The sequence below is a fragment of the Phoenix dactylifera genome, chromosome 13 (genome assembly GCF_051530095.1).
Source record: "Phoenix dactylifera cultivar Ajwa chromosome 13, Ajwa_hap1_PhDact_Kaust_v1.1, whole genome shotgun sequence".
Taxonomy (NCBI): domain Eukaryota; kingdom Viridiplantae; phylum Streptophyta; class Magnoliopsida; order Arecales; family Arecaceae; genus Phoenix; species Phoenix dactylifera.
Genome location: NC_143202.1, coordinates 28,552,826 through 28,568,666, shown reverse-complemented (window position 1 = coordinate 28,568,666; position 15,841 = coordinate 28,552,826). Strand labels below are relative to the sequence as shown.

The 15,841-nt window shown below is 42.5% G+C and overlaps 1 protein-coding gene across 1 annotated transcript; it reads right to left on the bottom strand.

The window, feature by feature from the left end:
* Positions 1–228: 228 nt before the first annotated feature.
* Positions 229–13,406, bottom strand: LOC103723835 (DDT domain-containing protein PTM-like). The gene is made up of 9 exons (XM_008814892.6): positions 11,874–13,406; positions 11,068–11,760; positions 9,211–10,579; positions 3,338–3,632; positions 3,120–3,244; positions 2,564–3,030; positions 2,403–2,431; positions 1,797–2,288; positions 229–1,711 (listed from the first exon to the last, which is right to left on the bottom strand). Exons 1-9 carry the CDS (start codon positions 12,665–12,667, stop codon positions 606–608), a joined length of 5,370 nt encoding a protein of 1,789 aa, XP_008813114.4. The 5' UTR covers positions 12,668–13,406; the 3' UTR covers positions 229–605.
* Between the last annotated feature and the right edge of the window lie 2,435 nt (positions 13,407–15,841).

The window sequence follows — 15,841 nt, the reverse complement described above, 5'->3', positions numbered from 1 at the left end:
CTTCATAAAATATTTTTTTATGAAAAATGGGAGGAGAGTTGTTTTAAAAGTTGTTTTTTTTTTTTTTTTTGCTACATTAAAAGGTGTTTATCAAGTTTGCACACAGATAGCACACGTTAACTAGTTTTTTTTTTCCCTGAAGTTAACTACTTGGGGAAATTCTTGGCACTGAGGAAATGATCCCTCCCACTGATAAAATCAAACCCCAGGCCACTCCCCTGACCAATAACATTCAAAATTCTGTCAATTGATTCTATCGAAGATTGAATACCACCGAGACGGGGGATTACCCTTGACCCTCTCTTATATACAGTTCAACAAATTCTCAACGTTGCTTAATTGGCATTCCATGGTTAAAAACAACGGACCGGTGATCATAGCCAGCGATCAGAGACATGGAGATTCAAAAAGATCAGCAAATTCACAGCAGAGAACCACCGATAGACAAGATGAGCAGCAGCCCAGCTGCCCACCTTCCCCACGTCTTGCAGCCCGGCCTGCACTCTCGCGGCCTTTTCTTTTACCGCGACTCTGCGAGCGTCCAACCCGGCGCCCTCAAGTTCTCCCGGAATCACGTGCTGGCCAAAAATCAACAGAAGCTGCACTCATAAAACCCGAACCACACTACCGATGATGCTAGACTTCCGCCATTCCCGGCAACCACCACATCTCCACTTGGCATCCCCGGAGGGCTCTTCGCTCTCAACCCAAGGCGAACAATGGGAATGTATCTGCAGCCCACAAACTTCACATGCGAGATCCGGAGATGGCTGGTTGAGCTTGCATTTTTCACACTCCACACCGCCGAGTGCAGCCTCATTGGCAGAAAAGGAGGTATTTGCAGACCCCCCTATATGCATTGCTGATAAATTGCAAGGAGGCGCTTCCTGATAAGTAGTTCCAAATTCATCAGAACTGCTGGGGGCGCAACCGTACTCTGACGCATCCATAGGCATATCATATTGATCGTCCAACTCCCCATCCTCAGATGCCAACAGCTCCGTAAATGAGAAGTATGTCTGTGGTTCGTATTCCAAATCCTCAGAGTTCCCACCTTCTGGATCACGCCATTGGTAACTAATGCCAGCAGTGCCAAAACCCGCATCTCCACGATCACCACCTTTCATAAAATTCCATTCCGATAAAGGGGATGATGCTTTCTCGGAAGCACTTACAAAGTTTGCTTCATTGGCTGGAGAGAATTCATTTCTAGCTGTTCTACATGTGGCATTGTTTCTCCCTAGACATTGGCTCTCAGAAGATGTTGTGCAATTAGAGTTGGCATTCTGAGGTGCATAAAACCCATCAACATTAGTTCCATGCTTTAATTGGGGCCTTCTGATAGACAATTTTTCCTGGCTTCGGGACAATGATCCAGATCCATTCGGTTGGATTTCCGCTTCCAGTGTTTGCTCCACAATTGGATCAACTCTTCCAAAAGAATAAAGCAGGGGATCATCATCCACAATAACCAAATCTTCCTCGACTGAGAGTGAACCCAGGGTACTCGGATGTACCAATCTAGGGAGAACGGATGTAGTCCCTTTGTTTGAAATTCCATTATTCAGCAGTTCGGGTTCTGGCTTCGTATAATCTGGATCCACAAAAGGACACTTTGGTGAGCCTTTCCTCCGGCACTTGTTGCACTTGAATCCTAACAAATCGAAAATTTGAGCTTCCTCGAGTTGCAAAGCATCTGCATGGTACCAATCTGCGAATAACAAAGAACTCAGGCAACTCATGGGGGGAAGGTATTTTCAGAAAGTGGTAAATTTATGTATTGGATGACGGCTTACTTCGGCATTTCTCACAGCAGATATACATCAGATCTGAACGGTAAGAACTATTGCAGAGGCAACAAACTGGCTTTCTCGAAGAACTCAGGCCCTCATTGCTTTTGAGAATGATATTTTCGACCCTGAAATCCTGGCCAGACTCGTCACCCTTCTTCCGCTTCCAAATAAGACCAAATGACTGGCATGCTCCACTAAGTTTAGCTTTGCGTTCTGAGTTAGGACCAGAAGCTAAAGGCCTCATTTCTAGATGAGTTTCTGCTTTACCAACCGATTGTGCAGCATGAGGAGACCCAATCTTTAACATGAATGTGGGACCTGCCACCAACCGATCTTGCCTTTTTTGAGAAGGCAACTGATTGTTCAGAATCTTCTTTCGACTTGCATTGAGTGTAGCAGATTTAGTATGATAGCATAATTTGCATGTAATATTGGAGCCCGGATCAGTAATCTTGTCAGCAACCGAAGATATTGAGCAATATGTGTGGCAGTTACCTGGAATTCAGGGAAAAAATGTTTTAATATGATCCCACTTTTAAATTACCCACCACTTAGTTCCTAAAATGTAAACAGAAGAGATGGAACATGGAATGGCAAGCATGACCATACCTTGACAAGAACTGCATCTCACCGCATCCCTAAATCACATTAAAAAAAATACAAGAAACATGCAACAGCAAATAACAGTTAGCAAGGGGGAGAACAATACCGTACAAACCTTTCTAGACTTGATTGACCAAAATCATAAACACTACAAAACAACGAATTACCTTAGAAGAACATCGCGTTTACATGATGCGCATGAACACTTGCTGGGTTTCTCCCCCTTGTGCAAAAGATATAAGAAAATATTTCTACGACGTGTTTCCGATTGTCTTTTCTGAAACTTTGGCAAATAAGGCGAGTTTAAGATTGTTGAACCAGGTGAGGGTTTCACACCAACTCTCTCTTCGAATTCCTTTATCAAGTATAATGGAATATGATTTTCAGAGAACCACCACTTGCCATTCCCAACCTGGATATTCCCTACTAGAATATTCTTTGTTACATGCAAGGGAAGATGCTTCTGATTGGGAAATTTAACTGCATATATCATCCTATTCTCAGCAATCTTTTTATCGCATATGACTGCATTTCGAAAAACAGCACTATCAACATCTGAGCTTTTCCCACCCAAAGGGATTTGCTCCGGGCGAACAAGTTCCTTCCACCTTATATGAGCATCAAGATATCTAACCTGATTGGAACTCAAAGTTTGTTAAAGGGTTACTGAAATTATCCCGAAGAAATGACAAACTCGGCCAGGATAATAGATAGAGAACAAACCTGAAGAGCAAGCTGAGATGCATTCTTACTCATTTCTACGGAAGCTCTCCAAGCAGATTGCTGGTTTCTTCTAGGGAGCTCAGAAATTTCAGGATAAGAAATACAGGATATCCTTCTTATTCCACCTGGCATGAAAGAGACATATGAGCAATCATCAGATTTATATATGAAACTAGCAGGACAATGAGACATAAAACATTCAACAGGGCAACATTTACCTTGACGAGCTGCTTTCCTGACTAGCGCGCTCAGAAGAACCCCCTTCTGGAAAACAACCTTTGAAAGCCTTCCACCTCGCCACCATTGCACATCCTTCCAGTTATCATCAGAAAAGAATAGTGCAGAATCAGATGCTACAGATTGTCGCTTATTTCGCTTCCCACTGGGTCCATGTTTTTGATTTAATCCAACGTGGGATATACCAGCAAATTCTGTGCATAACTCAATCGACCAATCATCCACCAGTTTAAACCAGCTTCCAGAAAAAGCAATCCTACGAATACTCTCTTCAAACTGCCAAAAAAGTCAGGGTCAGTTTCAATAGTGGAGACTATAAGGTTGAATGGCGATTCTTTTTTCACACTTCCACTGGTAAATTAGTTCAAACAAAATAATGAACTTTACATATTTTACACAAAACACCACCGTTTACAGTCACAAGCGATTATAAGCCATAACAGCAACTAATGTCATCAATGGAACGCAGCAGAAGACAATACAAAAGTATGATTTTTGAATCTTTGTACAGCTAGCCACTTAAGCATTATCAATATTTTTTTTAGAAAAAAAGAAAGTGCATTTCTAAGTTTCATGATTCTCTGTGTTTTGTACATGAACCCCCAATTTTTTTAAGGGAAGCATGACTGGTACATATTACAAACATAGCATTACTATTTTTCATCCATTTATCTTTGATAAGCAACACAGATCATAAATCACTCTCAGACTATTCAAGTGATCAGAATTATAATGGCATAGAAATAGAAGATACAACAGCTTACGAGTTTTGGTTGAATGGTATATTGCAACTTCCAATATAAACTCATACCAACTTTTGTTTTTGGGTAGAATACCAGCTTTATTTTCTAAAACTTATATATAATGAATACTCGCCCATAATTTAAGTATGTGGCATGTTCTCTAGATTAATTTTGTACTTTCATACATACCCAAACATAAGCAAGGTCCTAACCCAAATTTGGTTATCCACACATGTTCAGAGTCTACCTCCATATAGTGCAAATTAAGTTCCAAAAACATGAATGAACTTGTTAAAACTCTCGAACAAATTTCCCACACGACCTTGATAGCCAGGATTGCCCAGACCCTTCAATTTAGCCTAAAGCATCCATGTCCAACACTTAGGACCAAGGTCTGCCGTGCCGGTACCGGAGCCTGTACCGGTCGGCCGGCGGCACGGTTCAGTACGCCTTGAGCCCGTGCCGACACAGCAGAGAGGGCGAGGGAGCGGAAGAGAGAGAACGAGAAAGAGGAAAAGAGAGGGAGGAGGGAGAAAGGAAAAGGGAGAGGAAGGAGCGGCCGTTGGAGGCCTTTGGAGGGCGTCAGAGGCCCACAAAGGGCCGAAGCAAGGGCTCTGCCCTCCGAACCCTTCTTTCATTCGCAAAGCCCCTACCTCGGCACCCCTCCGGAGGCCCACCCTCTCTTCCTCTCCCCCCTCTCTCTTTTTCTCTCTTTCCCCTTCTCCCCCCACCTGTCGTTTTACCATTTTGGAACTGGAACCGTCCCAATCCGCCAGCCAACATGGCTCGATACGCTTCAAACCGAGCGGTTTGGGACGGTTCCGCATTCCTTGCTTAGGACATTGGTATGACAAACACAGCTCCACCAAACGAAATCCTAGATTTTAAAAGGATCTGACACTTAGACACAACCTGCACCTGACACACGAACCTCAGTTCATGTAACATAGGCCAAGATCTTTTTGTAGCATCACACCAACTCCAAAATCCTACTCTTGCTCTCATATACCAACTCTATACCACTCCCTGGTCCCACATCTTTAAGAACATCAACATAATCCTTACAAAGTTATCTGGTTGCTACTTCACCATTTCTTTAAAGCCCGTATATAGTGTCGCTGCTAGAAGTACACCTGTCAAATCACTCAGAACAAAAACTTAAAACCAAATAAAACAACAATCAAATAATAAGTGAACTTCGATTGTTTCAAATAAAATTATGCAATACTTCCAAGGTGCTCGAGCTTTGTTTTCTATTTTAGGTACATCCTACTCCCTCATCTAAATTCACTCCTTTCTTTGACTCACAAGGCACATCAATGAGTTACAAACAACGGAAAAAAATAGCCACTCACTTAGAGAAGTCCAAAATATCTGGGGAACTTACAAACTTGTCTAATATAAAGCATAAACCATGATGGGATTGGTATAATGCTAACTTCATTGAGCCCTTCGCTGGTGAAGCCTTGTGAGGCCTCAACGTGACATACTAACATCCTTGCTCTGAGTTGCTATATCTAGTTATTACAATCAGAAAACATGATAGCCACCATTTGGCACGTCGGTTGTGCTCACTACTAGATCCTCTACACTCTCCACAACTATTGTTCCATCTACATGATGGCTCAAGTCTTTTGCTCTCTCTCTCTCTCTAAAAGCTTTGGTAAAGGGAAAATAAGTCCCAACTGACTCATGACTTCTCTCTATGCTTTGTTTGCTTCTTTAATTAGAATTATTGCTGGTATAAAACTCTTTTAACTAGAGCTAGTCCTCCATGATCAAAGGCTTGTGAATTCCACCCAACATTCCCAAGAGCCAATCCTCCACCATACAATAACTTAATTTTTAAAAAATAGGAGTTATATGCACAACTAAAAAAATCATCAAGACTTATCCAACCATCTGGGGATCGGCTTTATGTATCCTCATTTGATGCCCCCTAGTCTAAATACATGAGACTATCCAATCTATGGTTTGCCGAGCCGAACCGAACCGAACAATTCGGCCTGTACCGAATCGAACCAACGCCTAGTCGAAACAGTACAGCCGGGTCGAGTTGGTTCGGTTATAAAATCTCTCCCCTTTGGTTCACTGTAATAAAACCTCTCTGGTTCGATTTCTCCACACACCCCTCTCGCTCATGCTGACTCACTCAAAAGGTCCCTAGCCTCCTAGTTCAGTTTAAACTCCCCCCTTCACCATCTCAAACGAGTATCTCCGACCCCCCTGCTCGTGATGGTTCGAGAGCATGCCCCCCTACCACCACTCTTGACCATTCAAGAGTTGCAATGGCGTTCAAGAGCACGTCGCACCCTCCCCCCCGCTCCCCAGTTCGCAACCTTAAGGGTTTCGATGGAGCCTTAGGCATCACTGATAAGCAGCCCCCTTCCTCCCTCTCCAACCCTCAACCCTCTGTCTCACTTAGGGCTAGGGTTAGGGTTTAAAGGGCCCCTCCCCCTTCCTCCCCCCCCCCCTCCTTCTCCCTTCCCCTCCCTCCCTCCCTCGCTTGGGGTTAGTCTTGCTTGGGTTAGGGTTAGAGTTTAGAGGTCTCCTTCCTCCCTCCATCCCTCTCCCCCTCTTCCTCTCCCCCTCCTCGTTTTCAGTACACCCTGAAACGGCATGGTACGAACCCATATCGTGCCGAACTAGTCAACAACTGGTACGTTCTTCAATACTTGCTCCGCAAAACTTGCTCCAATAACATGAATTTGTAAAAAGACTGAATTTTAAGCATTATAAAATAATTTTAAAATGGAAATGCAAGGGTCAGAGATTAAATAAAATACTATTTGGAGGTTCATGCATAGAAGTCTATGCCATCCTTCCTTCACTAACTTAACAGTCAATGATCATGAGGGTGCACATACATCATTTCTAATCACTCATTGGCACATGGATGAGGTTTAGACACTATCCAACTAACACTATCATGTTGCTTCCCCCACCCTTCCCCCATATTGCACTCATTTTTAAATGAAATGCCTCCAATTAGTTGACTTGTAGGATACCACTTGTTGATAGTTTCTTAATTTTAACACACAAACAAGTCAACAGTCAGAGCCAACACATACTTAGTGTGCCGTATTTGCAAGGGGGTAGCAGCATTTAGTTATTCTACTTAGGTTGCACGTTCCCCTACCGTGTTAGTGCTAAAGGGAGCACTCAAACACCATAGACAGGCAATTTATACATGGACAGTGTGGTAGGCAGACTAAAATAACTACAAGGGAAACAAAAAATCAAGGCATGAGAAATGTAAGTAAACATGAAAAAAGATGTTGGATGCAGTAGCTTGTGATTGGCAAACTTGTAAGTGGATATAACATTTTTTCCAGCCAAAAGGATGGTGACATGACAATTAAAGAATAAAGGTAAGAGAGTCAGATCAAAATGGGGGGAAAAAAAGAGTTTGGTTTTTATTAGGAAACGGAGATATTAAAATTGCTGTATTTACATGATCAATCTAATTGATAAGGCACTGTTTTTTTATGATGCACGAGGATATGTGCATGAAATACATTCTAAATGGATAACATTTACAGAACAGATTTTATAGGAAAGTCCAATTAGTTAGATATGAAAGAGAGAGAGAGAGAGAGAGATGTGCATGACAGAGATAGATTTTGAGTTTCATTTAAGGTCTGGTTTTCTTAAGAAAGAAAATATTTTTTGGAAAGATCTCCTTAGCTGAATTTAATTTGAATCCCTAAGATAGATAAGGTGGGTGGCTTATTATGTGTTTTAAGGGAGAAAAATACTATACACAGAAAAATAAAAGTATAATATTACGGAAGATATTTTGTTTGACACATTCTAGGGTATTTTAAAAACAAAAATTGGCAATTTTATGTCTAAAATTTAAGTCTCCCTTTCTAATATGGTATCATTTTATTGCAACAGACATTAATTGTCTGTATTCAAATCAAATTCAAACCATGATCTGAAGCCCCTTTAGTTTGCTTTCCATCAAATAGTTGTACCTTCCTCAAATCAAACACCATATCAACAATTATAGCAATTGTATCAAACCAAACGAAACTACAACAGCAGTTCTTGCAAGGAAAGATAATACCTTCATATGTTGCATTGCTGGATACAATCAAGTAAGCAACCAAAGAGACATCGACAAGATTATAATTCGTCACTATGTGATTTAACCTCCATCAAGTTCTTTATCATAATCTAATTCAATACTTTTTAGGGAAGAAAACATCACAATAAATAGTCAGTTTATGAGTAAATCTTCCAATCATTTTATTTAAGATATAAATATTTGTTAATAATATGTTTAAAATCAAGATGCAATATGATCACTATATTGGAAAGAAGAAAAGAAAAGAAAAGGAGACAGCTCGCCAAGCAAAGATTGCACATCATATGGCATACCTGAAGTGATAATTTGAATTATAGCTGTGATAAAGGATTGGGATAAGAAATGGTACAAAGCAAGCTGGAAACAAGACGAACATAATGTACCATTGTAGGGAATGAGAAACAATGTTATGCATTTCTAGTGCAAGAGAAACTTTTGCAAAGGGCACGCAAGTCCAATTTAAGGAAGCTTTCCTTATCTCTTATTTAGTACAATAGAAATATTGTTTCCAATCATTTTTTTTCTTTTTTTTTTTCATCTATACATTTTCATCATTTATCAATTTAATGGAAACCCCATTGAGCAGGTGATCCAAATGTGTCGACCATGAAGCACTGTTCAGATGGGAAGTGTGCTTAGACAGAATAGCTACGTGATATGGAAATGCATTTTATGATAATTATGGCTTGAGCATCTATATCTGCACTCTGAAGTTGATGATGAAAACAAAAAAAATCAAATATCATCCAAATTTAGACATGGTCAGGAACAGGCAGATGAAATAAACAGCAACAGCATATTAACCAGCATGCAAAGTGCATACTTTTGTGTATTTTAACTAATTCCTTTCCAAGTCTATAGCACTAAGATGTAGATCATGATGTTGAAACAAAAGAAGAGATTAGCGGCATCTTCCAACAAACAAAACCAGCCATGCAGGTTCAGGTCAAACAGGTCAACCATAAGAAGCAACGCAATCAGTACAAGAAAAAAAGAGATACTAAAAAAAAAAGCTGACCTCAAGTAACAAGAGTTTTAAGATCCTGCAGCTGGAAGCTTCTCTTAGCTGTTTATGCCATTGTTGGTTATACTGTGCATCTGACAACCGACCAACTAATAAATCATGCAAACTCTCCTCCATGTTTGCAATACGTGAAGTAATTATAGGAAAGTGGCTGTCATCATGCTTAACTGGACGAAAGCCACTAACATTTCTTGCAGATCCTTTAATGGCATTGGTGGCAGCTAAATTTAGCAAGCACCCTTTTTTATTTGTACTTGCACCTTTGCATACAATGCACCAACCACATCTTTCTCTTGGGACCTCCATGAGCTTTTTCTCCAGATTTGGCCAAAGAAACTGCATGGTTGCTACAGAAAATGCTTTCAGTTGCAGTGCAATGTTTGCAGCTACCGTTTTCCTAGGATTAGAAGAAAATTGAGCTTCCAGAACTCTACTCTCTTCAGATGTGAGAACAGCCAGATTAGCGGCTGCTGATGCAGCAATATCACCCTGAATATACTGGTTCACATAAGCCAGGGGCTTGAAGACAGTTAAATTACTTGAGCTCCTGTCACTTAGAATTCTGCATTTCTCACCATAAATTTGGGTCTGATGTTTGCTTTCATAAGATATACTCAGAGAATCATTCTTTGTTGAAAAAATAGAGGTGCCTGCATCTTCCTTGCATATTCCATTCTCATTTCCTGAAACACCAGTTGCAATGTCATGCGCAGCTGATCTTTCAGCAGAAATTGGTTCGTTTGAGTAAAACACATCAGTTAAAATAGATGCATTATGAAATTGCTCGGTGGTCTTTGTCCGGATAACTGGGAGACTCTTTTGGCTTGCCAGAGAAGCATCTCTGGAAGTAAATTCATCATCTTTTGGAGGTACCAATAATTTATCAGAAACATCTGGTGTCTTCTCGGCAGACACTTCAGTGTTTGCCAAATCAAATTTTTGCATCTCTGGAAAGTTGGGCTGCTCCACAAAGTCCAATGCAGAGCCATTGATCTCAGCTTCATTGCAGTCATTCTTTTGACTTAAATTTGCCTGATTGTCTACATTGCTATCTGTTATGTTAATAGCAGAGCTCTCTCCTTCTGCACTATTAATGAAATTAACAGTTTTGTTAACTGGGTTATTGAAGAGTGGAATGTGACATGTGGTAGGTTCCTTGTCAATCAGTAGATTACTGATGGGTTCAGTTTTTCCAATCTGCAAACTGGATGGTGGGAACTCCCAATATTTTAATATGCCGCTGCAGATATCAGCATACAGTGATGCGATTTCTCTTGTTGACCAAATCAGACTTAAGACCTTGGTGACATCGCATTGATTGTAGTATCTAGAAAATGGCTCTGAATCCAATGATGTCCCAGTCCTGTGGCATTCATTTTACAAGATCACAAAATGAAAGAAATGAACTATTAGATAGATGAAATAAAACTTCAAGAAAGCAATCAGCAAAAAAAAATTAAAAGGAACTATAAAGCAAACACAGATAACAAGAATTCGAATGTCATGTATAAATATATATAAACATGTTAACAGATAGTATATGAGGTGGAAGAAAAACAGCTCCATCATGTAGGTATCCAGGTGTGGTATTACAAATCGAGTAAGAATAATGCTTAAATCCATGGACCTAAAAAATATAAAGGAGCTATTCAACCAGGAAGATGAAAAGGTAGGAAATAATAGTGGAGGAAATCACAGCAACAGGTCCAATTATTATGAACCGACAACCCTTTGTCTCATGAGCAACATAAAAAGGCCAAGCAAGCAATGAAAGCATTAATGAAATTTTAGGACGTGCAAATTAATGAAATTATCAGGATAAGAAACTCTAGCTGACGAAGGAAGCCTTACACAAGTAAATAATTGCAAGTTCCCAGAAACATCCGCCCATATACATCAACGCCAAAGATCTCAGCTCCTCTTATGCCCCTTCCTATTCTGGAAGATGTTGGGCCAAGATTGTCCACCGTGCATTCTGGACAATACCACAGGCCTTCAGGAAGAAATGCTCTGCTCAGACCAATGCATCTCGAATGATATGCTGAGGGGCACCCATCGCAACAAATCAAAGTGCCATCCATTCCACAAAGCCTGCATTCATCGCTATTCCCATCAGGAGAGGCATCTGATGCATCCGAAACTGGTTCTGCTTTAATCTTAGAACCTGGAATTGGTTTATTTGGTTCAACAGACTTCCGCAGAGCTTTTACACTCTTGCAAGCTGAAGTCTTGGAATATCTGGGATGCACCCTCCTTGGCCCACTCTCTGGAGGAAGGCTGACACCTGAACCATATTCCATCTCTTCTTCCACATTTTCCCGTGTTTCTAGTTCAGTTCTTAGCTCTGCAGAATCTACAGCATCATCGCACAATATTTGCAGAACTTTGAGTTTCATGGCCACGGGAAGCCTGCAATATTCACTGTCTGAAAGGGTAGTACCGAATCCATTCCCACCAAGGCCTTTCATGTATCCCATTATGTAGAGGTACTCGACTAAGAAAGGTGACCAAGTTAATGCATCGAGCAAAGTCCAATCTTGATGTCTATGAATAATGTGGAAAAGAAAAGGAACATATAAATTTTTTAACCTCCAAAGCACTCGAAAATTGATTAACAGGTGCTCACAAACAAGGAGACGAAGGGAGCGCATACTCACCTTAAGCATTTTGAGGCTAGCTCCGAGCCCTCTGAGGAAAGCATTTGAAGTTGCCGCCTCAGAGCCCGCATGAGGGAGACGTGGATGGCATCCAACAAGGAATTCTGGCCATTGAAGTTGAGCGACCGCACAAAATCATCAAGTCCAAAGGGGCTCAGAAACAACCGGACGCTGAACGATCTTAAGAAATTGTACACGGAGAATAAATAACTGATCGCTTCCTCTGGAACAGCAATGTCCCCAGAGGACGGAGGCAGCGGCAGCATCTGGATCTCCATGGATGGCACAGAAGCCGGAGCACGGGCACAGTCACAGGAATCACTGGAAGAGTCGGCATCGTCTGAGAGGTTGGAACCCAACCTGCTAACCGAAGAGGTTTCGGCTCCATCCGAGACTTCTGGCGCATTGTTCCTCGACCTTGTGTTCGGCGGCATCTTCAAGTCTCCAGACCCTAAGGAGGCCAGCTGGTCCAGCTTCCTCTTCATACAGCTCGGCTTCACACTCGATCCTCCATCATGGACCATGAGGATCTTGGAGACCTGCTGGTGTTCCAAATCTTCGCGATGCCCATCCTCGTACACGACGCCGTACTTTCTTCTGCCGCCGTCGTAGGATGAGGCCTTCCCCAGGAGGAACGTCCTGGCTCCAGATACATTCTTGCCCACATAACTACCGACCAGTGCATCGCCACCTCTCGTCGAAGCCTCTTCAGATCCCCGATTCGCCCTCTCTTCCCCACTGCTACTCTCCTTCATGCTCGCTCGGTTACCAGACCTGCTCCCCTCCGATTCCATACAGCGTGAGCAAAAGAAACGCTACGACGTGATCCCTTTGCCTTCAGAATCGAAAGCAACCTTCCCGGATTCCATGCAAGAGGAGAGGAAGAGGGGCTTCGAATCCGTCGAAGAAGGAAAGAGAACTTGGGACGGGATGGATGGGAACGGAGACGGGGATCCAAAAAGGAAGGAAGAAGGAAAAGAAACTTTAAAAGTTTCGATTTTGCGCTAAGATTTCCTCGTGGGAACGAAGCGGACGAACGAACGGAAGAAAGAAAGAGAGGGAAGAGGGAGGGAGAGGGAGATGCGTATCCAATTGGGTGCCGATAATCTACGCCGGGGGTCTCCGAGAGTCTCTTCCCCCGCCCCTAATCCTGTGCGACAAGGTAGCCCGCGAGAGCAGGCGGCGATCGGGGAGCGATGGGGGAGAAGAAAAGGAGAGAGGATCGATGGATCATGATGGATCGAGAGGAGAGATCGTCGGGATGGTTTTGCCCTAGCCCTGGGTGGGAGCAGTGGCGTCCGCGCACGACGATAGAGAGAGGGGAAAGGGCATGAGGGTGGGGTTGGGGGGCGGGGGGTGCACTCCTCCATATGAGCCGAGTCGGAGCGTAGGGGGTGGGAACGTCACCGCCATAACAGTAGCAGCATCGGTTCGAAACCCATCGCCCGACTCGGTTCCTACCCACGCCCGGCTCCTCCACTCGGCGACTCGTCCCCCCGCCTTCCTCTCAAATTAGAAAACAGAGACATCATTGTAGATACATGGATTGGATATGGACCATAGAGGAGAGCTGCGGCATTCCGGACGGTTGGTGGGTGGGCTCAATTGTATTTTACCTTACTATGTGGTGCTTGAGAATATCGGTGGGGTGGGCGGGCGGGTTTGACTCGACGGAGCGCGTCGACGGACCCAGTCGAGTCGCTGATCCTGTGGCCAGCGCAGTGGAAATGGGACGATGTGTCGCCTCGTGTCATGTCGAACCTCCTACTCGTACAAACGGCGTCGCGGGCACGGTGTGGGCTGGACGACACTTGGCGGGACGAATTCCGAAAATTTTTGCCCTTAGCGTTCCTGCTTTATAAATTCAAATTTTTAAGCGGCGGAGGGAGGGAACCAACGTTGACCCCTCACCCGCAACTTCTTGAACCCTGAGGACCAGGCGGTATATAACCAAAAATTATACGTACATGGTGCTACACGTAGTTGTAGCTCTTATGTTTTGATCCGAGGTAGCTACTTGGTTGTCCTTGAATACACTTTCGATGAATATAAGGAAATTGTTCGACCAAAACCGACCAAGATGACGCAAATATGTGGATTGCAAGACTTAGACACAAAAGAGACCCGAACTTCAACCGACGCCCTAGCAAGACCACCTTGCAATTTAGGAACTAGGTGGTCCAAGAACTTGGTGCAATGAATTCACCTTAGCAAAATGGGAGCCCCAATGCGTTGCTAAAGCTAGAGACAGCAGGAGAAAGTGAGATGCAATTAAGCTAAAACTGGCGAGAGTTTAAATTTGAAGCGGAACACTTCTCTTAGATGATTGGTTTAATATGGAGGAGAGGCACTCAATTTAAATATGAGTACAAAAGAAGATATAGTTCAATTTTTATCTGGTAGTGACAACCCTTTTATATATATATATATAGTGGTAAAAAAAAAAAAAGGAGGGGGAACGAATCCACCCGTGTAGCAGCCCCTACTGAGCCCCCTTCCACCAGAAAATGTTCGATACGGGTCGCAAGTTCGTGCTCTTCCCGACCCGTGGGTTGCCCCACGTGTAAGTACGTCACCCCAGCGCCACCTCAGTACTGGCAGACCAGATAGCGATTCCACCGGACAAACCAGGCAGAGAGCATTCGATCCCCGCATTTAATCGATGCCCACGTGTTTCGAATCTAAGTCACTCTGGTGGAATAAAAGCTCCGTTCCCACCGTGCTACCACCTTGGTGGCAAAGTAGTGACAACCTTTGGCTGAAAGATTTGAAGCAAATTTGCTTGATGAAAGATTCCCTTCTCTCAATTAGTAAAAGATTGATCCTAATCAGATCTGTGCCCTCTGCATTTCCTCTTTTCTATTTTTCTTCTACCTAACCAGCTAGTAAAAAACGTACTTTTCTTCTACCTAACTACCTAAAAAGCATAGCCACAGCCCCATATGGAATGAACAAAGCTAGTTGGCGCACTTTGCACAATATAATTCCAAATTGGTCAAAAGTTAGAGCAAGCGGACTCGAGAATCACAACTCTTGTCAAACAAGAGAGAGCTTGAGCGGTCTTGCATAAACGTTAAGAGTAGCTTCCTCTTGTATTTGTCCAAAAAATTAAGAAAATAGCAATTGGAAATCAAACTTTAAGCACTCTCAACTTTAGCATCTTAATACGAAGCAATGTCTGATTGATTGAAAAGAAGATAATCATGAAGTTTAGATACAAGTGCTGGATCAGATGAGAGATTGCCGCTGAATAAGACCACACGATAAACTAGAAGAAACCTGGCAATCTGAAGCAAGGATATCCAAGCCATGAATATGCAATGCAAATAAATCAAGTCATAATATAACTATGTACCAGAGATCTGCTCGACAATCCAACCAAATGACTGAAATAAGTGTCTTGAGAACATCTCCATGAATGTCCTTACAGCTTCAAGAACAAAAAAGAGGTTGAAGAAACAAGGAAGCAATATTCTACAAAGTGGTAATCAATCACAATAAACTACGTCAAGGAGTAGGCGGACCATACTGAATTTGTTGCAACTAAGAAGAGGAATTAGAATGGACTCTTGTCTCAGTTAACATGATCGATGCCAAATTAGTAAATAACCTCAGTAAGTCAATGTCTCTCGCCATTGGAATGAGAAGCCACTCGTATCTATCACTCATTCAAGGAGAAGGTAGCATCCTAGAAAGATAAAAGGTCCCGATGTCTGGAGTCTTGAAGCTTGTCATATGCCTTACAACAAGAAATTGAGAACGGCAAGCTAACATACTCCCAGAACAAGCACCTAATTTTTACTTATCAGTAAAGCAGCGACTAATGTGATGATGTGATTGTTGGAGACAGGATGAGGTCTCACGTAGATCTACGAAGTCAGATCAAATCAAAGATGCTCCATTTCCCACATTCAGCTAGAAAAGGACAGCAACATAAATACACAAGGCTCTAGAACTACCATGTTCCT